We start from the raw sequence: 27,966 nt of genomic DNA on the forward strand, positions 1-27,966 counted from the left end.
CACCCCCTGGTGTCCAGCTGATCCCCTGGTGTCCAGCTGATCCCCTGGTGTCCAGCTCACCCCCTGGTGTCCAGCTCACCCCCTGGTGTCCAGCTGATCCCCTGGTGTCCAGCTCACCCCCTGGTGTCCAGCTAACCCCCTGGTGTCCAGCTGATCCCCTCCTTTCAGCACTGACAAATTGCAGGCTCAGTTTCCCTGCATGGACACGTGGCCCCACAAACTGCCCTGTGTGGGCTGCTGGTTCCTGCCAAAGCTTTCCCTGCAGCTTGTGCCAAGGACAGACTTTCCATGGGGATTCTCCTGCCCCACAGACACCCTATACAGCCACAGCAGAACAAACAAGGGCTCTGTTTTTAAAATAATGTATGGTATTTACATAAAACCCAAAGGAGCCTCAAATCTTTAAAACTATAACTTCATTGTTCTGCCAAACATACCTAAACCAGCCCAAAGCTCCAGAGATTACTGAAGGAGACAGACACACAGCACAGCTCCATAAAGCTAATTTCCTTAGGAAGCCAGGCTAGAACAGCAAGATAAGAGCTTTTAGCCACTGCTGGTGTGCGTGGGATTCAAACCAGTTGTCTGGTTATTTCATTGCCACACCTAAGGTCTGGGGAGGAACAGGATGAGCATGAACCAAATCAGGGAATGGGGTTTCCAGAAATAGAACAAAATGCAATTTTCTGGATAGATCAGACTGTAAGACCTTCCAAAAAAGAACAAATAAAAAGTCATGACCCCTTAAATTTCCTGCAACTTTTTTTTCGTCCGTGAGATTCACTTAAGGACTAGTCATTTAAACAATAAATCATGTTTGTTTCTGCAAAATAATAGCCAAATTTATGTCTGCTGACTATATTTACAGGCTTCTGGTTCCAGGAGCTTCTTACCATCAATAGTCATCGATTAGAACGCAGGCAGTTTGGAGCCTGTGGAAATGCTGACTGGATCCAGCACTCCAGCCCCTTATTCTGGTGCAGGAGCCTTTACCTCACTATGGAACAGCAGTGAAATTAATGTGAATTGTCGTTTCTTAGCAGTAAAACCCGCCAGGCTCAGTACAGGTTTTTAAAATGAGCAATGAACTTCTCAGGGACGGTGTTCAGCACAACCCAGATCAGTGGTTTCTTTACCGAGTCCTTGACTGTCCTGTGGTGACCAGAAGGAAGGGTGAAGCCTGGATTCACAGTATTTCTAATTCTGTGTTTCATGCAGCCTTAATTTGTGCAGTGATAATCAGTGACTTCTTCCAGGAGGATCACCAACCCTTTACAGAGGGATGTGTGTGTGGGAGTTTTGTCATCAAACCATTCACTGAACCATCTGAAGATGCTTGCTCTTTACCTACTCATGTTCTTGCTCTTGCTGTGCAGCAGAACAGTAATTTACCCAAAGCTCCCAGAGCACTCTGCACATGCTCACACGGCTCCACAGCAAGACAAGAACTATAAATGTTATATCTGGGTTTGTACAGAATGAAATCCTGCATCCATATTCCCTCTGCATGCCCTGACAAGCTGAGTGCACGGCAGGTAAGAGATCAGGAACAGCAGGAGAAGGCTGGTGGAACACCCTCCATCCATGCAAACTGCTGCCATTTTGAATGTTTGCTGATGGCTGAATGAGTAACAGAGAGGTTTGCAAAGCAAAATTACAAATACTGTAAATCCAGACTTCACCCTTCCTTCTGGTCACCACAGGACAGTCGAGGGCTCTGTCAGGAAATGGAACAGATGCTGATCTGGGCTGTGTTGTACACATTCCCTGAAAAGTCCATTGCTCATTTTAAGATCCTTTACTGAGCCTGGGCGTTTGTTACTAAGAAATGACAATTTCATTTCCCTCCTGTCCCATAGAGTGGCTCCTGCCACTGGCTGATAGACAGGAGTGTGGATCCAGTCAGCATTCCCACAGGCTCCAAACTGCCAGAGCTCTGATCGATGGCAATTGATGGTCCCAAGTTCCTGGAACTAGGAACCTGTACATATAGTGAATAGCCATGATTTTGGTTATTATCTTACATAAACAAACACGGCCTTGTTTACGTGAGTATCCCTTAAACGAATCCCATTTAGGTATACATGAACAAAAAAACCTGCAGATAACTTAAGGGGATTTTAAAAACCACTGGTCCCACGCTGAGTTGTGCCCAGCCTGGCGGGCAGGGAGAGGTTTCCCAGCGGGATGGGGAGGGTGTGTTGGCCCCGCAGCCGCACTCACCGCCAGGTCCTCCCGCAGGCTGCGGTACTGCTCCCGCACCGAGAAGCCCCTGCGCTCCTCCAGCTCCACGCGCGGCTCCGCCGGGAAGCGGGCGCGGAATTCCCGCAGCACCGCGCCCTCGAAGTCGGCCAGGACCCCGTCCATGTCCACCAGCACCCGCAGCGGCGCGGCCGCGCTGCCCATCCCGATCCCAGATCCCGGATCCCGGCTCTCCGCTCCCGGCACACGCGGGCGCAGCGCCCCCGGCTCCGGCACACGCGAGAGCGCGCATGCATATGTATTAGCCACATGAATATGCATGAAGGGGCGGGGCGCCTGGAAGGCAGCCCCGCGTGGGAACAGGGTGGGGTCCACAGCAGGAATAGAGAAAAAGCCCACAAAAGCCGATCCCGGCACTCCTGGGGACCCCGCGGTGGCCGGGATGCGGCTGCCACGTCCCCCCCCGAGGAGAAAGAAGCGCAGTGGAGCCTCAGCAGCCATCAAGGAGCATTAACAAGTTCCCCTGGGCATGGCGCTTGCAAAGGAAATATTAATTTCTGGGTAATTCCCCATGCTCTCGATGCAGCTGGTGCAGGGCACGGAGCACATCAGCTACAGGGAACCCCCCCCCAGATGGAGGAGAGGAGGAGTACGGCAGAGCAAATCCAGTTCGGTAGGTTCAGCACCCCAGGGCAGGGCTTCTCCAGCAGGGATCTGGAAAGCCAGGGTGCTTTCAGGCACCGGTTCTTCCAGAAGGCTGGAAGAGGCACCAGCAGACACGGGAGCTCCATACAGAGCCTCTGCTGTGGCTTATTGGGCAGCAGAGCCCTGCCAGGACAGCAAAGAACGTCATGGTTTGGTCTCAATTCCACCCCCTCCCTTTTTAGGGTCCTCCTCTCTTTTCTTTTTAGTGAGGAAAATACACTTTCCTCAATTTTGAGAAAAAACAGTATTTTGGATAAAACAGATTATACATATCAAGCCATATTCCACAGTTTTCTGATCTAGAAGACAAAAATGAAGAGAGAAGTCAGATTCTCTCTTCAGGAGAAGATGGCATATGTTGATGACCTCGAGCCAGGTTTAAGAACTCTCCTCTGTTAGAACAGGGCAGGTTGGCTGAGACAAGGACAACTGAGAACAAAGCAAAACCAAAACCATGAAATAAAACCCACACAGGAAACACTGCTTCAAAATTTCTATATTATTTACTTTTAAGCAACAATCCAGCTTCGTGAAATTACAACACACACTTTAAAGGATGAGATTTTCACCTCATGGTCAAGCACCAGCATGATCATGCACAGCATTGAGTCAGTTGTAAAAAAAAAAAAAATGCCCTGTAATTCTTAGTTATATAATCCACTCCACCTTTACTGAATAAAGTCTGAATCAGCCCCTTCCCAGCACTAGGCCAGGTGGCTCTGGTCATCAGCCCTCTATTTGGCACAGACCCTGTGTCATAGTAGTCCAGTATCAAGATTTATTTTATTTTTAAAGGCAGCATGGTGTACATTAACCACTTAATGATTTATATGGCACAGCAGGGCACAAGGCATTTACCACATGCAGTCAATGAAGCCTTTTAGATCCCTAAATCCCACATGTGGAGGAGGAAGGGACTGCTCTTGCTGATTGTTTGCTGGCCTGGTTAACCAGGATTCTAGACCCTTGTAAAGCTAAGGGGTTCTAAAAAAAAAAAAAAAAAATTCTCAGTACAAAAACCTTCTAAGCACACTTAGAACCAAGCTACTCTCCTTTGAATTACATTACAATACTTCATAAAGCTTTCCCTCAAGTCTATCACTAGAAAACACTCATGTCACTTCCAGTAGATCTGGGGGAAACACAGGACAGAAGTGGAAAAAAACCCTTGATTTCAAAAAAAGATGGAGTACATAAAGTGCTTCTCTTTAATGAAAGAAATTTGAGATGTACAGTCAGGCTCAAGTTGTGCAGTTCACAAGCATGGGGGAAAGAAAACAGACACGAGTTCAAAACAGTCAGGAAGGGAAAGGTTTAACCGAGGACTAGGCTGGACTTGCCACCGGGTGGATTTCTCCTGGAGGGTGCAGGTGCTGGTGCTACTGGGCTAGGAACAGGTGCAGCAGGCAGGGACTTTTCTTCACTCTGACCTGGGGCAGCTTCTACATCAGCCTCAGTGTTTTCTAGAAGAAAAGAAGCTTTTAAAGTGTTTGATGTGGATGATGAGAGCCAGATGTTCGGCTGGCTCAGATGGAAGCTCAGCTCCTGTCAGTTTTGTCCAGGGGTACAGACACACTCCAATGCTATCAACCACTGGCAGGGCAGACTCAGCCCTCAGAAGTGTTTCTCAGATCAAATCTGAGGCCTTACAGCTCAGTCTCAGGCGTTCAGCAAGAGCCACATTCACCCAGCTGTTATTAGGGGACACCAGCAATTCATCTTTGTTAATGACAAGCAGCTTAAGGCTTAAGTCTTGTACATATAATTAGTCAGCGTTGTGACTCTGGCATTGTCACTCGAGTTTGAGCAGGTGCTGGGAGTCACAGCAGCACCAGCAGGAGCTCAAACTGCATCCCCAATTTCCTAACTGGAGGGAAGAGGATCTGACACACTTCTGAGGCTTCACACAGGACACACCAGGGAGCAGCCATGCATGGGGAGGCTCTGATTGTACACTCCCTGGAGAGCACGTGAGAGTTTTATCTTAAATCCTTCTGAGCAACCACAAGCAAAGACAGGGCACAGAAGGAATTCTTCACAGGAAGCACTTTAGATACTTGAGCAAACTAATGTATCTGCTTTGACAATTGGTACAGCAAGTACATCAGCATCTCACATTTTTACAGGTTAGCACGACCAGTTCTGAGCCAAAGGCCCAAATCAGCACCAAGTAGCCCCTGATATCGAGGGTGAAGATGAACCTCACCTGTTTTCAACAGACCCTTTTGTTTTATCTCATGCTCACTAATTCTGGGTTGGGAGAATTCAGGAAACTGCTGCACATTCACCTTAAGCTTCATGATTTAGTAGATCTTGATCAAATTGCCTCCCCTAGCCTTCTCTTCAAACTGAACAGGCACAACTATTCCAATCTCCCCTCACAGAGCAGCCACTGCACCCCATCCTCTTCCCTGTCACCTCCACTACAACCCCCTGCTCTTCACGTGTCAAGGACTGCACACAATTCAAGGTATTACCATTGTTTACAGAAAAAAATGATGTCATTTTCCATCCTCTCCCTGATGAAATTCAGTATTTTGCTGGCACCTCCAAACACCTCAAAGAATTTCAAGGAGAAGGAATTGAGGCAGATCCTGGGAGCACCACAGCACAGAGCTGAACATAAGGCTGCCATGGTTTAGTTTTTGGGGTTTTCTCCCCTCCTAGATTCATTACTTTACACTTGCTTACACAGGGATTATCCTGCCTACCTCATTTAGCTGAGTCCTTCTGACGGTGAGATTTTCCCACCATCAGCACAATTTGACTACTTCAAAGAGGTAATATCATCAACAAAATTGGAGACTTCACTGTTCATTACCTTTTCCAGGTCACAGACGAAGGCACTGAATAAAACCACCCCCAACATCACCTTCCCTAGCTCATTTTTCCAACCTGAAAGGTAATTACTAAGTCCTACCCTTTGCCTCCTATTCCTCCTACCCCCAGCAGCAGCTTGTCTTACATCCTGTGTCAACTCAGTTTATTTTTTCCAATGCAAAATGTTATCAGAAACACCAAAACCCCACTTGTGTCCACTGAACCTCCCCATATTCATGCTTATTATAATCCCAAAGAACTCCAGCATCTGAGCATAGCCTGCATGCAATCAGGAATAATCGCTACGGATTCTCTGCTGCACTCACTAACCCAGCATAGCTGAAACAAACACTTAACACCACGTTTTAAGCCTGAAGCTCCTGTAGCTGCTGTGGCCCAGTGTCTGCTGACACAGCAAGTGCTGAATGTCCCTGCCTGGGGACAGTCCCAGCACTGTGCAAGATCCAGGCTCCACCTTCCTGTGGGTCATGTACAGTCAGGCACTGCTGACACTCAATCGGGCACTGCCTAATTCTCCTTAGCTGCTCACATTCATTCAGCGCACACTGCCCCTGAATCACAGAAGAAACAAGAATTACCAGCACAGGAGGCTTTGGGGGAAGTTTCTGTAGCTCCCTGTGTAGCTGATAGACATTAGCACTTCCCACATAGTCAAAGTAAGTTTGCCAACCTGATGAGTGACATGGTAAACCCAACAGGATCAGATAAAATATCAAAGCTCTTCCCTTCTCAGAAAGGGTCGAATCCCTGAAGCAGCTCCCTGCTGAGTGCACTGCAAGCCACTGGGAACTCTGATGCCCAGAAAGGAACTACAGCTCCCAAAGAGGAAACAAGAGCCCTGCTGTAAAAGAAGTGGGTTTTTTACCCTAGACAGGCTTGATTAATAAATATACAATTCCACCTGACACATGGGAGGAGTGACACAGCCAGATGAGTGAGACTGGGCTCCATTGAGCTACAACACCCAAAGCTGTCAATGGTAGGAATCAATTTAACAATCCATCAGGACGTTTAGGTATCTACCACAGACACCTTTTGCAGGAGGCATTGATTTCTACTCCTTCCTGAGCACCATCAGTGAAAGTTTAACATTCAAACCTTTGCCTGCTATTTTTATTTCAGCTTGGCCACCTTCAAAAATTTAATATTCAGTCATGGCCACAACAGGAAACAACCCCAGTTACTTTCCATAACATTTGTTTTTTAACCACCTCCCAGCACAGATTTACCTGACCCTTGATAAGAACTTCCTTCACTGTCACTTGCCAGAAACAAACCAAAAGACAAATACAACACCTGTAGAAATGTGAACTTTTTTAAAAAGTCAGGAATACCACTCTGCACTCCAAGTTTCAGCCAGCTGTCCTGATGCCAGGCAGCCCTATTTCTGCTTCCTGGCATCCCAGTCCTTGTCACCTCCCTGCTGTTTGTGGGATCTCCTCTGCCCTGTGGGGAGCTGGTTTAAACAAGCACCAGGCAAAGCAGCAGCCCTTAGAGCAGTTTTCTTCTATTAGCAAACCACATCCTCCTACTCAAGGCATAAACTCTAGATGCCTACAGTGCTAATTAAGATCAAACAGACATGGGAAAGAAATCCTAGAGCCTGTACAGTTGCATTAGAAGCAGCCTGCTAGAGAGGCAACCCTTATTTTGCATACAGATACCACTCAGAGGTAGTGCAGAAGTTCTGGAAAAGCTTCCCCCCCCTCCCAGCAAAAGTCTTTTCAGGACACGGAGGTGCTAATGGCCTCAGGGATGTCCCACCACTCTTAAGTGTTGAAAGTAGCACTTGGAAAGCAGCAGTCAACACACACACTCCTGTCATCAGGAAGTCAGCTATTCCTAAAGTGAATCTTGCAAAGGAGACATTTCCAGCCTCAGAGCTAGAAAAAGTACTTGAAGGGGAAATGCCTCTGTTTACAAGCGATTTGCAGTATGCAGATCAACTTCCTTGGCAGAAATCAGCATTTTAAAAGCAATAGGAAGTTAAGAGCTGGTTAATGCAGCTACTTCCAGAAGCAGTAGCTGGGTTTCATTCCTTCTGTCAATGTGGAGTTTGCTGTATGAGAAGACTGTGGGAAAGAAGGAAACTGCTAAACTAAAATCAATTATTTTGACTGTTCTATTTAATTACAAGCAACCCTAACAGCAGTCTGGCCTTTCAATCACTGAACTCTTTGCAAAACAGTCTCCATCTTACCTTCTAGTACTCAGACACGTCTTGACACCAGCAGCTGCTGGCAAAATAAACCAACAGGACTGTTCTCCTTTTTACCCTGATGAGCAACAGCACTACACCATTTCCCTCCAAGCCCACACTCCACTGAAGCAGTTGGTCACGTTGTTTTGATGGATTCCAGTGACAATCCCAGGCTTCCTCTTTCCTAATAAATGACCATTTATAGATCCTACATCCTCTTCTACTGCAAAGCGACCTGCAAAAGGCTTTTACTAGAGGAGTCCAAGGGAGTTACTCACCAAAAATGTCACCACCAATATCTCCTCCCTAGAAAAGAGAAAGGAACATGTTACACCTCATGTCTCACAAAGCATTTTCCTATTCCATGGAGTGGATACTCCTGCATGGTGTGACCACTGGCACATGGTGTGACTGGGCACACTGCTCTATGTGGCACCACAGATGCAGGGAGGCACTTTTACAGCAGCAATGGGCTCTGGGTTCCAAGAAGGGGACAGAACCCAGAGTGGCACAGTGGGGTCTGCACTCATAATCTGCAGACTGAAATCATGGGTTTGTAAGCACCATTTCTGACAGATTGACTTATAACTTAACCAACTCTTTCTTTACGTAACATACTTCCAAAAGTTGAAACAGATATTGGAGTAATCCTGATGACACATGGCACATTTGTTATTCCCACAGTGAAGGACACAGGTGGGTATGAACACTTTATTGTACAGAGCATCCCACATCAGGCAGCACTGACAGGATCCAGAACATTCCCACTGCCCAGCAGGAAGGGCAAAAAAATTACTATGACAGCAACAAGCAAGAGTTGAGTGTCCTCTGCTTTCTACTGAGCAACTCTTTGCAACACTGAACATTTATCTGTTGGCAAGGCCAAGAGCATTTGTTCTGCCCAGGGTATTTAACTTCATTTGTGAAATACAGATCAGCTTTTTTGTTCCTGATGAAGCTTCCTTCACTACATAAACAGTTAAACATTCTTTGCATACTGAATCTGTTCACAGGCTGCAGCTTGACACAAAAATAGGGAGTTTCCCCGCAGCAGCCAAGGCTCCTCAATGGCATCAGGCTTATCAGCTTTTATAGATTTAACATTGCTAACTACACAGTGAAACTGCAGAAATTTGGATTAAAAAAAGCACAGAAACTGACACAAATGTATCACCTTAAGTCTCAGGCTGTTTGCAGCTGAATTACTGCATAAAAGTAAAGTATTCCACATGGGAAGAATCTGTTTGCAAAGCTGAGAACCACAGTATTCAAAACAATTTAGCAGAAAGTAGAATTAGACTAAACAGTTAAATTTATAGCAGAAAATATACCACAGAAAATAAACTCACTTATATTTGCTAAATTGAAACAAGACATTTTTCGTAACAAAGAACAGTTTTGTGACTTAAAGCTACAATTAATAACAAAAATGGGCTGTGGTGCTTGATGCCAATTACCAAAATAAAACCTATGATGAAAGGTGTCTGCTACAACATTTGAGATCAATTACTTACCTACCCAGTTCTTTTCAGAAAACCTACAGCTGGAGAGTTTTAAACAACAAGATTTCTTTTTTCCACTTTGTTCATGCAAACACAGGCTATCATACATTCCTAGGGACCTAAGTTCAGAGGAATTACTGGTTTTTTACTGAATTTACTGTGTTTCAAAAGAACCCTGTTTTTCCCATTAAATGTAGTCACACATCTAGCAAATTTCACTTAATTAACACCATTAACACTACAAATCATGCTCCATATTGCCACTAAGTAAGGAGTTTATATAGAAAATAACACACCTGATGGTATTATTAAAACAAAACAGGCATTGATGCTACTGAGGTAAGAATTTGCTGGGATGTGAAACCAAGTTCTTTGTCAGACCCACACAGAGTTTGCTGTAGTAACTATTGTTTGTGAGATGTTTAAACCCACAATTACACACAGAGCTGAAATCAGATTTCACACCACTTCATTACTGTCTCAGCAATGAGATGGGTAAAGAGCTCTACAAAGTGGTCCTTGTGAAAAATCCAGCCCTTCCTTCCTCAGCATACTGGAAGAGTACCAGATGGAAAGGGGAACCTTCAGGAAAAAACAGATTTGAGAGAAAGGCTTCAAATCCTACAATGCTTCCAACTGTGTGAACATCCGTGATAAATTAATCCCACACAGAGTGTGAATTGTCCATTATCAGGCTCTTTGTAGTCAAGTACTGACCTTGGGATCTACAAAGTCTCCACAGTTTGCCTCAGTTGAGTTTGTTCTTTGTGGTCCAGACGATTCACAGCTGTCTCTGGTTTCACCTGGCTTAGCCCCTACAAGCAGAGATTGATTCTAACCAGTTTGCAAGATAAACTTGATGTGAAAGCAGATCATAAACAGTCATAGATTTGGGTACACTGGGAGAGGTTTTTCTTTTAAATTACAGCTTTGCCATTCTAAAGAGTCCTGGTCCTTTAGATAATAACTCACAAATTACTGTCTTACAGCAGCACCCCATGCAGTGAGGGTGTCATTTAAACAGATGGAGTTTGGGATCCCAAGGCCACCCATACTGGCAGTGTTCTGCAGAAAGGGAAGCTTAATCCCAGCTGTGAAAACACGAGGATAAACTTCCTCTGAATAATCAAGACCAATTAGTGCTACTCCAAACAGTAAGACACAAGTCCACTTGTGTGACTTGGAGAAATTGCATCCAAAATACAATTCTCTGCTTGTAACATGCCCAACACTTGAATAAAATAAACCCTCCTGGAAGAAATTAATGAGAAATAAACAATCCCCTGCAAGCAGACATGATTTATAGCCCCAAAGTACCAAGCAGGAAGGGAACTCTGGTTTCCACACAGCCACCAGCAGCATCAGGCGAAGCCACAAAATGAATCAATAGCCGTCAGCAGATGTGGAAACAAAGCACTACAGCCTTACCTGATGCTTTAGCCCAGGAAGGTGGGTTCTCCTCAGGAGTTCCAAAGATGCTGGATGCCATTTTGTTCCTCCTCACGGGTTGTTCTTTGGGCTCGTCAAAGCCCAGGGAGAAGTTGGAGCCGCCGCCGGGAGGACGCAGCACTCTGCAGAGAGAGGCAGCTTTACACCCTGTGCCAGCCCCCAGCTGCACTCCCAGCATGTCAAACAGAGGCTCCAGCACATCACTTCAACTACCCAGGTAAGCCCCAGCCAGAATTCCATCCTGGCACTCTTATCTCCACTGCTCTTCAGTGGCACTTACAAAAATAAAATGCTCCCGCGCTCTACTTGTGCCCTTGTTCCACCCGGTGTCACAGCAAGGGCTGCTCCCATCAATCTGAGCCAAATAAAAAATAAAAATAACTATGTGGGCATGTCAAATTCCAGCTTTTTTAAGAGTACCCTGGGAAGGTTAATATTCATCTTCAAACTGGCTGCACAGCAAAGACTGAAGTTTGAATCAAAGGACTGGTTGCACCACTGATGGCTGGGGGCTGCAGCCTTTATTTAGATTTGTTTCCTCAGGAAAAAACCCTCAAATCTGCAGCATGCTGCTGGTCTAGAAGTAAAAAGTGAAATTAAACAGCTTGCAGTTGACTATTATTAGGAGAGACACGTGTACAAAGCTCCAGATATGTAACCTAAATCTAACAATCTGCTCTTAGACAGACACAAAAGAAGCCTGCTCAGTACTTCAAGAGCTTGATTGCAGTCTGCTTTCCAACCTGCAGAACCCAACCAAAATGAACAGCTGCAGCAGAACAAATCTTGAAACATAAACTCCTCCTGATCTTATTTTCATAAGCAAGAGATTCTGGGTTAGCTGGAGAAGCCAGACAAAAGCCAGGAGAATAAAACTGTGTGTGAGAACTTTCAAAACTCCCAGAGAGATGTGAGGACATCAACAGAACCTGGGGCTTCCTGGTCTTTAAAGACCTCCAGGGCTCCAAAATGAACACCAGGACAAACTAAGGATGGTGCACACTTCCTCTTCTTAGCAACTTAATCAATCAAAATTAGAACAGGAAACAGCACCCAGCTTGTTAATGCTCCAAACCTGGGAATTCAACACAAAGAGTGTGTCAAATTGTACAATTCACATCTTTGGAGAACTTGTGCCTGTTACATTCCAGCTGCAACACAAAAACGCTTCTCCATGCTACAGAGCTCAAACACCCCAATGGCAAGGGAAATTCCTAAAGGTGTGTGACATGGATATTTTCTTAACCAGAAAAACACTTTTCCTAACAAATTCTCTTACTAAGAATTACTAATGCTCAGCCGCTAATGGGAGGATCCCAGGAGACTGGAGAATGTGTTTTATTATGACTTGTTTTGTCTCCTTTCTGAATCAAGATGTGGTGTAATGGTCTTGAATCACTCCTTTATCTTTTTTTTTTCTGTGAGGAAACGTATAGAAGGTTTATTTTCTTAGTTATAGGTGTTGCAGTTACTAATCTGAAGAACAGTCTGTTCAAAGCAGGGCTTGTTCCCAAACCTTAGATCACCTCTTTTTACCAGAGCAGTGAAACCAGTACTCTCTTAAGGGCACAACAGTTTCCACTGACAGACTTAATGACATTAACAGAAAAGGCAACTGAAGGGGGGAAAAAAATCCATCACTCAAACTGTTAGAAAGGAATAATCGCTTTTACCAACCTCAGGTAAATGCTGACAGATTTTATTAGAAGCCTCTCACAGCATCAAATGCTGTAACCTGCTTTATGAAAGCCACGTTTAAACTACAAGCAATGACATGCTGTTAAAATTCCACCTCATGCCCAGTGATGTCCACCGAAAATCCACCCACAGCTCCAGGAAGAGCTCAGGTGAAAGGTTTAAAAACAAGCTTTGTAAAGGGTTGGGTTTTTTTTTTTTTTCTGCTTTAAAATACACTCTGAAAAACCAAAAGGGAACAGGAAGCATCCGCTTTGTCAGGCCACAACCTTAGAGAAAAAAGCCACGACAGTGTGGAAAACGACACGATCCTCTCCAGCTGTGACTCCCGAGACCGCGGGTGCCCGACCCAGCGCTGTGCATCTCCTCCAGACCAACCTGCCAAGTTTTCTTTGTTTCCAGACAGGCTCCGCTTCTCGGCCCCCCCCCCCCCAACGCCCCTTCCAGCCCTGGGTCGCCCTCGGGAGCGGGGTCGCGGCCCGGGGAAGGGGCGACCCCGGTTCGAGCACCGGCAGCTCGCGGACCGAACGGGCCCCCCCGGGCAGAGCGGCGCGGGGCGGGCGGGGGGGGGGCGAGCAGCGCAGACAATGGAGCTCGCCCGGCCCCACCCAGCCCGCGGCGGCTCCGCGGGGCCGAGGGGCGCGGGGGCCGCGGCGATGTGGGGAAGGCAGGCAGGCGGAGGGGCGCGGTGCCCCCCGCCCCCGCGCCGTGGCTGCGCGGCGAGGCGGGGAGTCGCCTCCCTTCTTTGTTCGGCGCCGGCGGCGGGGCCGCACCGAGCGGCCCGGGCGGGTCTCGGCAGCTCCCGCACCTTCCTCCCCCGGGCACGGCGCGGCCCCAGGATGCCCCCGTAGCCCATCCGGGTGGGCGCGGCCGCCCCCGCCCCCGGCCGACCCGCCCGGGAGAGGCCGGGAGGAACCGCACACCCACAGCCCCGGCCCGGCCGGAGCCTCCGCCCCAGCACCACGCCCCAGCACCGCTCCGGACATGCCCTCCCCGGGACCCCCAGACCCACCGCCCTCTGGGTCCCAGCGGCCCTCTAGAGCCCCGCAGACCTGGAGCTGTTCCTGCCATTGGGGTCCATGCCCGAGAACGTGGCCGTGGTGGTCATGGCGGAGGGGCCGGACCGAGGGAAGTGCTCTGTACAGTGAGGACCCGAGAGACGGAACTGCTCCCGCTACCGGACCTTACCGCTACCGGTGACAACTGCAGCCGCCGCCCGCACCCCCGCGCCTTTTATACGCACCGCAAGCCCATCCCACCTCCGGCCTCCTCATTGGCCGGTTCAAATGAAGTCGCGAGATCCTATTGGACAGCACCCTGCCACTCTCCCACTTGCCCCGCCTCGCTGTCTATTCCGAGGCGCCTTTGCCTCACCGCTGAGAGCCCATTGGTGAAGCACTACGTCTGCTCTGCGGTGACTGGCTCTGGGCGGTGCCGCCCCTTGCTGCTGATTGGCGGGAGCGCTGTCGCTCACCGCCGGCGAGCTGTGATTGGCTCAGGCGCACCTGAGGCCAGACAAAAGTCCCCGCGGCGCTCCCACTCTGAAGGGCCCGGGAGGGGCCGGGCCGGGCCGTGAGGGGGGCTGTGCGGGAGGCTGTGCCGCCCCATCGCTGGTTCCGTGACCCCCTGCATGGCTCCTGTTCCCACAGACACCGCTCAGGGCACACCACCACAGCGGCCATGGCGCCACCAAACCCACCCCTGGCATCCCCTTGGCCGCGCAAGGCCCTGCTCCCTCACACTCATTGCCATGCCCGGCCTGTGCAAGCCCTGCAGGTGCCTCAGAGGTGTCACGGAGCAGCTCCAAGGTACGGGGATGAACCGCACCGAGGCCATCGCGGTGCGGGAGGTGTTGGCACAAGGCTGCTGTGGCCTTGGAGGTTGGATCCGACGAGGGCTGAGACACAGCCAAGGGCCTGCAGGGCCACAGGCCTGGTGAGGAACGCCCAACAACTCAAAAATCACGGCAGAATAAAATAATTTGCAATATCGGTGTATTATTTTGGATTATTGCATGAAAATTGAGTTCCAGCACGGCTATTGTAGCTGGAGTACAAGGCCCAGCGACGCTGCTCACCTGGCTGTCAAAAGCACAAGGCTGCACATTCTGGGTTGTGCATCTCCCACCAAGGCCAGCACAAAACTCACAGCACTGGGTTTAAATCACATGTTGGCTGCTGACCTGTCTGTCACATCCACCTTTGATTTGGTGACTGGGAGCTTCCCTGCAACTTCGACAGACACAGATGCTTCCCTGATCACAACTTTTACTCTAAAACCTACGCATCAGCAACATTATTTCAATTAGCACTTGCGTAAAGTAGGAAGAAAGGGGAAAGAAAACCCATCTGTGCCAGCCACCCCTCCCAGTTTCCACCAACAACAGCCCCAAAACACTTTCTAGATAAAGGTATTTCTTTTTGGTCTGGAGAACACATGGATTGTGTTACATCCCTCTATGCACAACATGAGTTGTCCAGCATCTGAATTAACACCAGCCTTAAAATTAACACAGATCATGAAAGAGAAGAACTGTTAAATATACACAAAGAGGACCAGTGTTTTATTTTTGCTAATCTAGGATCCATTAAAAAAAAAAAATCCTGGGTTTTTTTTTAATTTAAAAAGCTCCAACCACTATTTAGATCCCCAGCGAATTCTCTGTTGCATCACATCTTTTTAGTGGCAGATTAAAGGGAATTTTTAAGTAACATGACACAGTTGTTTTAATTCTATTATCCCTTAGGCTTGGGCATTAAGAAGTCAAATGATGCCTACCTGCACACAGGTAACCATCTGCTCTCTCAGGAACTTGCAGAAGTATTTTGTAATCTAGATGCTTCTTATTCAAACCCACAGGATTTGACTCTTTAATTTGTACCCCTGAGACACACACAGAGCCATTTTTTAAAGTCAAGATGACGAAAAACCCATTCCCTATGACAAAGCCAGTTTTAACATGGAGCTTTAGAATTCTAAACTGTGTTTCCAAGGGGCCCCACTGATCTCTCACAGGCCTGGCTGCAGGGTGGCCCTTAAATAAAAGCTGCTTTTCTGACTATTCATCCATTGTAAGATGAAGGGGTTTATGAAGACGGCTACAGAAACTGGGCTTACGATCCATCTCAGGAAGATGACATTTGACTAGAACAATTCTCAGCAGCTGTCTGGAAGACTCAGACACCAAACAATTCCACCTGTTGTTGAAATTCCACCAGCAAGGAATGCACAAAGCATCTGGAAGTCTCAACAAGACTCCAGGAAATGCAAGGGTTAGGCAAGGAGAGATACCATTGGTTTGAGAAAAGCCTCAGCTTGGTCATCCTTCTGTGACCACGGGTTTCTTCATTCCAGTCTCTGCTACTTACGGCTGTCACAGAGAGCATTCCTTCTTTATTCCAAGCACATGGCACAAAAAAAAGAGGGTTTGACTCAGTCTTCTCTTGACCTGTTTCACTCACAGCTGAAGATAAAGTGCCAGCTAATAAACAATCCTTGCCACAGCTGGATTTGCCGCTGTCAGATTTTTGCATCTGGAGTGATGCACAGAGGAGGTTCAGTGGAACGTGGTATCCTACAGATCCAATGGTTTGTCCTACAGAGCTGATGCTGTTGTTTGCAAGAGTTGTAAAAGTTGCTCTGGTACCTCTCAACATCTTCAGGAAACGTTCCCAACAGTCTGTCACTGCTTGGGGAAGGGGATTGCACCACAGTGCCAGGACTCCTCTCAGAGCTGCAGATGTAGCTCTGAACAACACGAAAAGCAGAATGGCCAACTCACACTGCTGTTCCTGTCTGGGCATCCAACACCACCAAGCCTGGTCGTGGTCAAAGTGTTCCTCCTTAGTGGGAAAAAGCAGGGATTGCTGGAAGGGGAAATCAGTGTCCCATTTTTGTTTTGTTTCAGTTTTCTCAAACAGTGAGGTTTTCTTATTCAAGTGGGAAGTTTTCTTACTGAAGTGGGATTCAAGTCTTGATCCTTCAAGAGCCTTTGCAGGGCATCGGATGTGCTTTGATGGGATCCATGGGCTGGGTGCTGGAAGGGGGAGATCTAAGCCACCAAAACCAGCACAAAATTCACCACAAAGGGTATCCCTTGCATCCATGTTTCCCTGAAGAATATCCCTTTCCAAAGGAGAAACTCTATTTGCTAGTTGGGCTTCCACAACCTTAGCCTTTCCCCAGTGCTCCAAAGTCATCCTCATACTGGGATTGTTTAAACCTACAGCTCTTCCCACAGTGCCCATTCCCACTGCAGCTCCTCACTGACTCACACACATCCCTTGTCCTTCTCCAGCACCTGCTGACCTTCCCTCCTGGGATCTCTGCTGACACCCAGCCAGTCCTTTCACAGCACCACCACCCCACCTCACCCCTTCCATGTAAACTGAAATCCTTCTGGGATTAGGGAAAACTCTTCCCTTAAAGGGACTTCAACCATTCTATGAACACCGGGTGGGGCTCCCGGCACCTCCATGTTACAGTAAGATCACCATCCCATGCTGCTAGGGGAGAAACCAGGAAACCCCAGTAATTAAGCATCTTGGAAGTCAATCAAAAACTGAGAACAGGGATCAAAATTCCATCTTCCACTTATCCTCACACTCCTACATCCCAATCACCCAGGAAAAGTGCTGTACCACCAATTCCTTCTGCCCCTAAGTACTAAAAAGCAAGACAAACTACAGGATTGATTATTCCCTACCAGAACACATTGTTTGGAAACTCATTGCAGGCAGAATGAACAAACCTCAATAAACCAGAGTTAAATGCATTATGATGGTAATATAATTAAAAATAATCCAAGTTATTTAAATTTTTTAGATTAGTACTCTGTAAGAGTCCATCACAGCAGCTGACACACATGTAATGAGAAGAGGCCACTACCTAGAATTCTAAGAAAAATACTCAGATTTATTGTTCACATGACGACCAAGGAGGCATCTTGTCATTTTTAGCTTTGAAAACAAATTGCTATTCCTTAGAAATTCAGTTATTTCCAGCTGGCTGAAGCCTAGGAAGTCTCCTCTCTTTGAGCGGCTCACATTATGCCTTTTCATTAATGTTGCAGTAAGAGACACAATAGAACCAGCATCCACCAGGCAAATGACAGCACTTAGTTACATTGACTCGGAAGTAATGAAGTGAAGGTACTAGAAAGGAAAATTCCTGCTGGAAAATCATCTCCCTTTGACCTTAACCCTTGCAGAGATGGTGTCTCTGTTCTGATATTGCAGTTATCTTGAAGCAACAATTATCTTAGTGTTACTTCAGGGATTTTTCTTTTGTTAAAAACACCTCCATATGCCAGTACAAGAATCTCTCTCATGTTACCACTTGGAGTATTTCCTTACAGTCCTGGCAGCTTGGAAGATTCCATGTCAGAGCAGCCTTGCACTGCTGAACCCCTGTTCAACCAGCACCTCAGGCCAGTTAACACTGACCCCCACAAGAGCCCCCTGGGGTGGGTGTGATCCCCACTGTGCAGATAAACCAAGGCACTGGTTTTCAGGTGTCAGCCACCCAAAGCAGCTGTGATTTCAATCTGTCATTATCTTCCCTGCACATGAATAAAAATGCCTTACTTAAGGTACCTGACACAATTTTGGTTACCCATTTTTAAGTAACTGGTCATGTCCATAACTAATTTGAGGGACTAAAACCCCAGCACAGGCCGAAGGCAGGGTCCAGCCATCTCCCAGAACTCACCGGGAACTGGATCCAATTATGACTTACTCCATCTTTTTTCATTTAAAAACCATGGGAGAAATATTAACTAAATTGCATGGCAGTCACTTTAGAACATATTATTTGAAAATTGTGGATAATATAATTTTCCCAGGCTCTCGAAAGATCCCAGCTGCTTAACAAAGCATGAAGAACTTACCTCCCAACTAGCCTGACAAGATCTCTTTGCCCGGTTGTCCTCCGACACGTGGACTCCCAGAAGTCCATGTGGCTACCACTGTAAACCTGGGAACTGCCACAAACCAAGCCAAGCAGCAAAGGCAACTCCAAATAAGTTGATCCAAATTGTCCATATCCCTGTACTCCATACCACTTCCAAATTCTCACCCCCAGCAGCAGCTTCCTTAGCTAAGAGGTAGTCACAGTAAAACCACTGAGGGGTCCAGCAATCAGGAATCCACAGGTGAATCTGTAGCACCAGAGGAGTACAGACAAAAACAAGTTCTGACATAAAGAGAGTACTTGCATGACCATGGAGGAAGAGTGCTAATTTTTTTTTTTTTAAGGACAGTATTTCTGCCTTACTGTAACACAAATGTGTTATGCATCAGAACCAGAATCAGAAATCAGCCCACTTCAGTTTGCTACACTAACAGAAATTCAGCTTCTGAGGCTCTTGAGGAACTACGTCCCTGAAGTTCTTTGAGATGTTTTCATGATTAGATTAAAAAACCAAGAAACTGTCTCAGAAAAGACCATTTTATCAGTTTTTGGCTGCAGTCACCACCTAACATAACAAACACCATTCAGCATTGTTAGAAGAATCATTTCAGGAACATGCGCAATCCCAGGTAACAGCAAAAGATGTGAAAAATGGAGGAATGTAGGTGAATGCTGCACATAAGTTCATGACAGATGAAGTAACACTTGACTAATTCAGGAAATGAAGACATTGCTTTTAAAAGCTCTTCAGTACCTGTCACTTGATTTCTGTTGCCTCAGGAAATAAAAAGTAAAAGGCAAGATACAACAGGGAGCTTTGAGCTTCACAATCTTAAGTTGAGCTGAAAAAAAAATTGTATTTAAGGAGACCTCACCCTTTCTTCAGAAACTAAAGCAAGTCCAAACACCTTTTTGGACCAAACAAGATAAAGATAGCTTTCTCCTGAAAAAAGTCTTGGCATGACATCAAGTTGAAAGAATTTTATACACTGATATCAGAAGTTTAGCCATCTTAAAAGCCAGAGATCCTAAAGCCAAAGAGCAATGTATTCCATGTGTAACCTAGGAAATATGTTGAAATATATTCCCCCACCGCCCTCTTTTTTTCTTCAAAGTAGTTTTTTCTAGGCCTTTTAGAGTTTGGCTATGCATACATTTGTTCACAAGAGGGAATTTCAATCCTGCAAAACACCACAGAAGTCTACAAGATACATCCCAGAATGAGAAGTAATCTGCTTAGCAGTAGCATTTCCTTGAATCAAAACAGAGGCACAGTAGATTACATTCTTCAGCTACAGAGTCAAAAGCAACTGCAAAAACAGATGTTAATTTTCCCTGTATCTCCATTAGATGTAACTAATGTAGCATCAAATGTGTTATTCCTGACAGAAGACAAACAGATCGCAACTCATCAGCTAAATGCACACACCCATCATTCTGCCATAGAACTTTCAGCTCAAGCAGGCCCCACATGTAATAATCATTCCTTGAATTAACTGTTACAAAAAATACCACCAAAGTGTGGCCTCTTCTAACAAATTAATATCTAAAAGAGCATTAACTTACTGCAAACACTACAAAATATCAGAACATTCCTAGGACATCAGAGAATAACATGGGCTGTGGGTTTGACAGGTGTATAATCTTCCACGAACGTCCATGGATTTCACTGCAACCTCTAAACTTCCCCCAAGAAGTTCCCCAAGAACTCGAGAACTGTGGAAAAGACTTGTGAAAAACACCGCCATCACTGTATCTCCCTTCAGTACTTCCAGCCTCTTCCCCTCTTCCAAGCAGAACAGCAGAGTGGGGTAAAGCAGAGCTTGGAACCTCCACCACCATAGCTAAATACACCCAAAAACAGAACTCAATTTTTTATTTTTGCTTTACATTTCCAAGCATCTCCCATTTGATACCATGGTAAACTGAATGGTTAATGAAATTATTTGCTCTCTTTAACTTAATGTTTACATCAATAAGCATTCAAATACAGAGTCTTACTGCAACAACAATATTGATGCTTGTATTAAAGACTGACAAAAAGAGCTCAACCCAAAGGCATTACTAAGTAGTTCAGTATTTTGCAGTTTGCCTAATCAAACAGTTTTGGCTTAGCAGAGCATTCACCAAAAAAAAAAAAAAAAGAAAAGAAAAGAAAAAAAAAAAGAAATCAAAGTAAGAGAAAATTGACTTCTATTTCCAGTTCAACTGCTGACTGACAGGTCTCAAGGAAGCCTTTCATTTTCCAACAGTCTTCTGCCTAGACAAGGGGGATTATGCTTACTTACCACAGAGAAAGCTGAGATTTGAGAGGCATAAAGTGCTGCAGAGAAAGAAATACAGGTGCTGAGTACTATTACTCCGCAGAAAAAGAAAGAAAGCTGGTTATTTTAAACAAGAAGTTTATTTAAACAACAAGACGTTTTACTTGAAGGGAAAACTATCTAGGATTTTTTTTTGCCTTTTTTTTTTTAAAGAGTAATTTACCCCTACTTAGACAGAGATTGCTCTACATGTAACAGCTACGTACAAAAAAGTTATAAAATTGCCCTTGGTTTTACAATGATAAAAGAAAAACATTGAAATTATCCAATCAAACAAGGTATGCAAGGTTTTTGTTTTGAACAGTGAGAGCAAAATAACTTACTGGAATATAAAGATAACTCGGCTTATTCTGTGATTCTGTAAAAGTAGAAGGAGCATGCCACTAACGGAGAGAGGGGCATTTTCACAGAACCAGTTTGTTTTCCCACCCCATCTCCATTAAATGTTGATCAAAACATACCATTGGCCATTTAGTTAAAAAAAAATATGCATTATGTCTGTGCACATCACCAGTTACTTTATGTACAATAAAAGGAATAGGAAAAAAAAATCAGAGAGAAGAGAGAAAACTATACTGCAGTAGTCAGGATGTGGCTGAACCAAGTCTCATTTTTCTAATTGTGAAGTGTCGCCTGTGGTAGCACAGTTCTGGAGAGGAAAGTAGAAGGATCTTTTTTGTGTGTTTGTTTTAGTAAACTCCTCCTGTTTGCTGCTGGAACACATCAATTGTATCTTCATCCTCCATTTCCAACTACAGCAGAAAAAAGAAAAAAGGGCTTTCAACTCTTCTCACATCTCTACAGCAGCCTGGGTTGTTCTTACAGTTCCTGACTTTTTATGTTTACTTGCTATGCAACTTAACTAGAGCAGCCCCATTCCCCTCCACCACCATCCCTTTGTACATTTAACAAAACTCACTAACTCAAAAGCAAAGAAACATCACAGAAAAAAAAATGCCAATTGATAACTGTGGACCTAGAACAAATTCTAGTACTAACTTCAGGGTACACTGTGTGACTCCTAAGAAATAGATTTATAATATTTCATTTCTGTTGCCTGCTTTGCCATTGCACCTTTGTTCTCCTATTTACTCCCTCCGTTTACCTTAGAACATTGCCACAATTCCACTTGGCTGCTGCTGCTCAAATGGCTACAGCCCTGGGGAAGCAGACTGGAATTAAGGCCTCTGCCCAACCAGGCAGTAAAACCAAGAATCGTCAAGCACAAAAAAATTAAAAACACTTTGCATGTAGCCATGTAACAAACTGCCAGTGAGGAGCAGAAAACTTCATTAATATAATTCTCTTTTTTCACCCTAATTTTTACAGTTGATATTCCTGGGATGTTAATGGCACCTACTGACAAAATCTGTACCAAAACTGAAGGAACTGCTGTAACTAATGCAAGTTATATTTCTAAACAGACTCAGCTGCTGCTCAGGAAATCAAACTGGTCTATGCCATTGACCACAGATATAAACAGACTGATCTGAGCTTCAGGAAAACATGGCTGGAGAGAAAAATCATCCTGTTGCCTCAATTATCAGTTTTCCAAGTTAAAAAGTTACACAGATTGGGGCCATAAGACACACAATCTTTGAAGCAACAGCTTAGAAAATTCAGAACTAAAAACTAAAGTCCATTATTTCATAACAAGTGGTTCTGAAGAGCAGATAAAACTATCACTTGGTCAAGCTGATTAAACACAGCTCCATGGCGCAGGACAGAAAAATGCTCCACAGCCACAGGGAACCATTCTGTTCTTGGAATGGCCTTCATTCAACTACTTACAGACAACCCAAACTTCACCATATTCATTAATTTTATGCTGCTGAAACAGCTTCAAATTACAAACAGAAAAGTACTTTTGTACTACAAATGCAAGCTTGCAAACAGGATCTCTGATAACATCCTGGCAAGCTTTTATATAAAAAATAAAGCCATTGCTTCAAGAAAAACTCAATTCTTAACTTACCATCCTTATCTCAGAGCCATGACCTAATAAAGTGAAAGTTTTACAGGACTCACCGTCTGTACACTGTACTTAATTTTTTTGTTTTATTACTACAGTGATACAGATTTATTATTCAAAACCCTAAATAAAGTCCTGGATTCTATTTCTAATAATCCCAAACTAGTTACACCAAAATAATGATTTAAAAAATCCAGTTCTATCAGTAATATACACATTTACATAAGTATTTGATAGGAAACAGAAGCATCAACTCCTGCAGTGAATTTCAAGTAGTTCTTTAGCCTTGCTTGTGCTGTTTACCTGTGCAGGTGTGTCTGTTTCATTAATTGGCTGCCCATCGAACCGGAATCTGATTTGCCTCATTGACAACCCCTGGACAAAGAGAAGCAACACAAAGGGAAATAAATCTGGTGTCAAAGTACTCAGTAGTTTACTCTTGAACTTGTCACTGAATTGCAGCACCATCATTAAAAGCCACCATTATGCAGGACAGAGATTCTGTTCTCCCCTCATGCCCTGACTTTTAGGCATTTCACTCCAAATCCCTGCAATCTGTTTTGTATTAAACATTGCATTGTGTCCAACAACTCGTGAGAAGCAACAGTGCCCCCACTGACTGAGTTAAAATAAAGCCATTTCTGCTACACCCCAAAGGCCAGCAGGTTTATTGTGCTTTTGAGTAATTCACTTAAAAACTAGATGCAATGCTCTAGGTAACATGAACAGTGATACTCAATACTTCTTTTTGATCTTCTCCAAAGAAAAAGGTATTCTGAAATATTTCTTCCAGAAATGCAACAACAAAATTAAGTCTTCAGCAGCAAAGAGTAAGCAATGGGAACTTTCTGACCTCCAATTCCTATTATCAAGAAATCAATGTATCAAAGTTTTTCCGTGCACAGATGGAAAAAATGAAGGAATTTTCTACTTCCACAAATTACCCAGCAGTATTCTAGATAAGCATTTCTACCACACAACACTCATTTTGCTGGCCTCTTCCATCCCTAGAAGAACATCTCTCATTCTCACCTGAGCCAACAGACTGAAAAATGTAACTTGGGAGTAACAAACAACCTCTTCAACTGATAACATCAGCTCCAAAATCACCAGTGAGTTTTCCAAGGTATTTTATAGCACCCCACATTCTGCAAGGGCATGTCAGTGACATTTGGGGATACAAACTTCCTTTCCAGTTCTATCCATTCTCTCCAGAGTATCTAAATAGCCAAGAAGCCCAGTCTGGTTTTGAAGCCAATCCAATGGATTGCAGCGTCGTGCTTTGGCATCTCTGAGTTAGAAGAGAAGCCTTCATTCAGCCTGGCAAGAGCGGATGTCACACACAACAGAAAACAATGTAGTAATTATTTCTGAGGAGTAGATTTGTCAGGAAAAATATTTTAATAAATGTGAGTAAACTTTTTTTTTTTAATTAACTTTACAGTTCACAGCAAAATGTCTTCTCCAGCATGACCAAGACACTGCAGTGTTCACTCAGAACATCATCTGGTCTAAGGAAACTGTGTGGATCAGTCTCATGGCAGCAACACATTTCTGCACAGCAACATTTGGTTTGAGCCCTTTTCTGTGACATTGTGTTTCTTAAAACACGTATTTCCTATTCCCAGTGTGTTGGTTTTTTCCAGGTTCATGACAACTTTATGAACTAAATAAATGTTAGCTGAAAACATACTGAAAAACTGTACTTTGGTGAGCTTAGTGTCCACAAAACATGAAGTATGGTCCATGGATGATTTTTTCACCATTTAAAATAATCACAAAATACTCTTGATCTTCTCAACAGATCACTCAAGTTTAGCTACTTCCCTTTTAAATCTACTACACAGAACAGATGATTATCATCCTTTATAACTGCTAAGTTCTCTACCACCTCTCCAAAATTAAATCTAAAGTCCACAGTTTAAGGATTTAAGCTGGGGTGTACCTAGTTAGGTAAATAAATACATGAATAAAATCTAACTTTTAGAGACATGCAATACAAATGTTTTTAAGCAAAATTTCAGAAGTAAGCACCTAAGAAATAAAATTTAAAGACAAATCCACCTCCATAAAAATATTCTTTGGATACTTACTGCTTACAACTGAGATCAGAAAAAAAGTCTCCCATTCTCAAGATTTACTGATTTTTCCCCTCCAATCTGGGGGGTTTTTGCTGGCTTTGATTTTGTTTTCCTTTAAGCAGAGTAAACATTTTGGCAATCTAAGACAACTTAGTATGTTATTTTTGTTTGTTTCAGAGTAACTAGAAATGAATGATACTTTTAAAATCTTATTTCCCAGGACTTTATAGACAAATAACTAATCCTCAAACTCCCTGAATGCCAGATATAACTGCACTCTATGACTGGAAAAAGCAACATAGTGATTTGCAAAATGTAACAAGAGTTTGTATGACTGAGGCAGGAAAAACAAACTCACAGCTTCCAACACTCACAAATTTCTCCTCCGAACACTCATACAAGAACATATTCATATGTTCAGTAAGAGCTGATTTTTCCTGTCTTTACTTCTACTCTGTTGTGGCACAGAGTAAACTCAAGAGGTTTTACTACTCTCTGTGTGATTTACAGGGTTTTTTTTCCTGGTAATGAAATAGTTGCTCCAATATGTTATACTGACTTTATTGTAGTAATAGTAAAACTGAATATTTGTGTTTAAAAAATTAAAAATTCACGAATTCTAAACACTTTTGTAGAGCTAGAACTTTTTAAAGGCAGACAGTAATTTAAAAAAATCACGGAAAACAAAGACAAAATTTCCCTGATCAGATGTTTCAGAAGGAAGAGTTCCATAGCTCTACTCAAACAGGTGGTTTTAAAACTTGCAATAGCTGCTTGCAGCCTCACAGACCGGCTGCAGCTGCCACCACATCAGCAAATACAGGGGATTTGTCTCTCAGAAGATTCATTTGTCAACCAGGCCACAAGAGAAAAAACAAAGCTCATCATTAAATGTACAAGCTCCTTCTCGAGGCAACTTCTCATCTCACTACAATTAAGCTAATAAATCAGAAGTCAATGACCAGTCCAGGGAGTTACTCAGAGCTGTAAAAATCCCTGATTATCACTCAACTCTCTGTCCCCTAAGTTCATCCCAAACCCACCCTTTCCACACTAATATTTCTGAGCAGTAGAGCTGCAGGTACCTCCCAGAAGCCTCCACCTATAAATGCAGATTTCACACATGACAACAGATCTTTATTTCACCCGTTTCCTGTCACAACCTTCTCAGTCCTCCCTGTAACAAACCCCAAGGACAATACAATTCCCACAGCACAATTAGTTTCTGTTCAACGTCTATCATTTTGCATATTTACTTAAGTTTTAAGACTTTAACTGTCTTCCTCTATCCCTGTGGAGAGCAGTTCTCCCCCAGACACCGTTTTCCTGAGATCATACCTGTCGTTCACAATAGGCTTTCATTAGTTTACTAAGTGGTGTGTGCCTCTTAATCTTAAACTGCACCACAGACCCATCTTGCCCTGCCACCTTCAGATTAATGTGGTCATTGTTTTCAGTCTTCACTCCTTCCTGTGGAGGAAATAAAAGAAAAAAAAAATAACCAACACTTTGTAAAAAAAGGTATGAAACAAGAAGTTAACATTTTACCAAAGTGCAACAGGTTATTAATAAGGAGGAAATAAAGATATTATAGCTATTTACTGACTGGAAACCTTGAATTAGGGAATAAAGGTCAGTACTTTTCAGTTGAAAATTTAAAGAAAAAAGCCACATACAAAAAAAAAAATCTGATATTAGCTGTCATCCTACAGACTGGAAATTTAGCAATGAAGAATTACCAGGCCAGGCGTTCAAAACAGATGTTAAAAAAAAAAAGTTATTTCTATCAAAAGCAAAACAATGTGCAACACCAGTGCTCCCTCGGAAAGGAATTAAGTTACTTATGTTATAACTATGATCTGTTATATCTGATTTGTATTATAATAACTGTGATCCCAACCAGCACCAAGGCTCTTTCTCATTGCATCTCAAACTTTCTCCTACCGTTTGACGTACTTATTAAAAAAACTTTACAGATACTTTAAAGGGCTATATTTGAAATGGTGATAAAACCTGAAGCGGCCCAAGTCGTCTTCTTCAGAAAACGTTTAAAAAAAACCCACATCAAGCAGCCCGACCCTCTCGGAGCGGAAAACTGCGGAGGATCAACTTCCAGCTCGGTCCCTCGTGTTCTGGCCGGCCTCAGGGCAGAGGGACGGGGATCGGGGCTGTCCCGCTCCGGGGGTGCCCGGCACCCCCATCCCAGCTTTGTTTTCCCTCTTTTCTGGGAGCCGGGTCCCGCCATGTGTCAGCCCGCGCGCGGCCCCGCGCCCTCCGCCACTTCGAACTCGGTTTAAAAATCGTGTGGGGGAGGAAAAAAAAAGGAAGGAGGGGGAGGGAGAAAAAAAAAAAAAAAATCTACCCCCAAAAAAGAAACTGGGTTGTTGCTACATCCAACCCCCCGGCGGCGGCCGCTGTTAATTCCTGCCGTGCGGAGCGGAGCCCCCGCGGCTCCCCCGGCCCCGAGTGGGGCCAGAGGCGGCACAAAGGGGCCGGAGCCGTGAGGGGACCGTGAGGGCAGCGGCTGCCGAGGCGGCCGGCGGGGATGCTGCGGCCGCGGAGGAGGAAGGCAGCAACAACCGCCTCCAGACCTGCCTCTCTCCCCGCGGAGGGCGGGAAGGCGGCCCGGGCTCGCCCCCCCTCTCCCCGGGGATCCCCCGCCCGCCCCGGGAGCCGCGGCCTCGGCCCCCCCCACCCGCGCAGGAAAATGGCGCGCAAAGGCGGCGCGGGGGCTGCGGGCCGGGGCCGCCGCCTGAGGGGCCGAGCGCGGCGGCGGGAACTGCGGAGCGCGCCGGCCTCACCTTGGGCTTCTCGTCGGCCATGGCGAGTCGGCGATGCGGGGGCGGCTCGGAGCGCGCACAAAGGGGGGGCAGAGCCGGCCGAGCGCGGCGGAGAGAGGGAGAGAGAGGGACACAGAGAGAGGGGAAGGCGGGGGGGCCGGGAGCGCGCACGCACAGCCGCGGGGCCGCGCCTTGCCCCGTGCGTGCGCGCACCCGCCGCGCTTCCCCCTCCCCCCCGGGCGCGTTCCCGCCGCCCATTGGGCCCCGGCGCGCGGGGAGGGGGCGGAGCCAGGGCCGGGCGGGGG

At 45.2% G+C, this 27,966-nt stretch overlaps 3 protein-coding genes across 4 annotated transcripts in view; all 3 read right to left on the bottom strand.

The window, feature by feature from the left end:
* The window catches only part of NT5C (5', 3'-nucleotidase, cytosolic), a 7,144-nt gene extending 4,356 nt beyond the window's left edge, over positions 1-2,788 (bottom strand). The window contains exon 1 of one of the 2 annotated variants that reach the window (XM_042032502.1): positions 2,224-2,788. In XM_042032502.1, the coding sequence (XP_041888436.1) occupies positions 2,224-2,703 (480 nt within the window). In that variant the 5' untranslated portion in view covers positions 2,704-2,788. The remainder of the gene's footprint in view (positions 1-2,223) is intronic. The other variant, XM_042032501.1, reaches the window with a different exon arrangement.
* Positions 2,789-3,391: 603 nt separating this feature from the next.
* JPT1 (Jupiter microtubule associated homolog 1) lies at positions 3,392-13,820 on the bottom strand. The gene is made up of 5 exons (XM_042032510.1): positions 13,647-13,820; positions 10,879-11,021; positions 10,168-10,265; positions 8,227-8,254; positions 3,392-4,370 (listed from the first exon to the last, which is right to left on the bottom strand). Exons 1-5 carry the CDS (start codon positions 13,700-13,702, stop codon positions 4,222-4,224), a joined length of 474 nt encoding a protein of 157 aa, XP_041888444.1. The 5' UTR covers positions 13,703-13,820; the 3' UTR covers positions 3,392-4,221.
* A 7,069-nt stretch (positions 13,821-20,889) lies between these two features.
* SUMO2 (small ubiquitin like modifier 2) lies at positions 20,890-27,881 on the bottom strand. The gene is made up of 4 exons (XM_042032511.1): positions 27,683-27,881; positions 26,220-26,351; positions 23,104-23,175; positions 20,890-21,580 (listed from the first exon to the last, which is right to left on the bottom strand). Exons 1-4 carry the CDS (start codon positions 27,701-27,703, stop codon positions 21,518-21,520), a joined length of 288 nt encoding a protein of 95 aa, XP_041888445.1. The 5' UTR covers positions 27,704-27,881; the 3' UTR covers positions 20,890-21,517.
* Positions 27,882-27,966: the final 85 nt, after the last annotated feature.

This window comes from Corvus kubaryi, unplaced genomic scaffold (assembly GCF_017639235.1).
Source record: "Corvus kubaryi isolate FWS band 111438036 unplaced genomic scaffold, C.kubaryi_AGA036_p1.0 37353, whole genome shotgun sequence".
Lineage (NCBI taxonomy): Eukaryota > Metazoa > Chordata > Aves > Passeriformes > Corvidae > Corvus > Corvus kubaryi.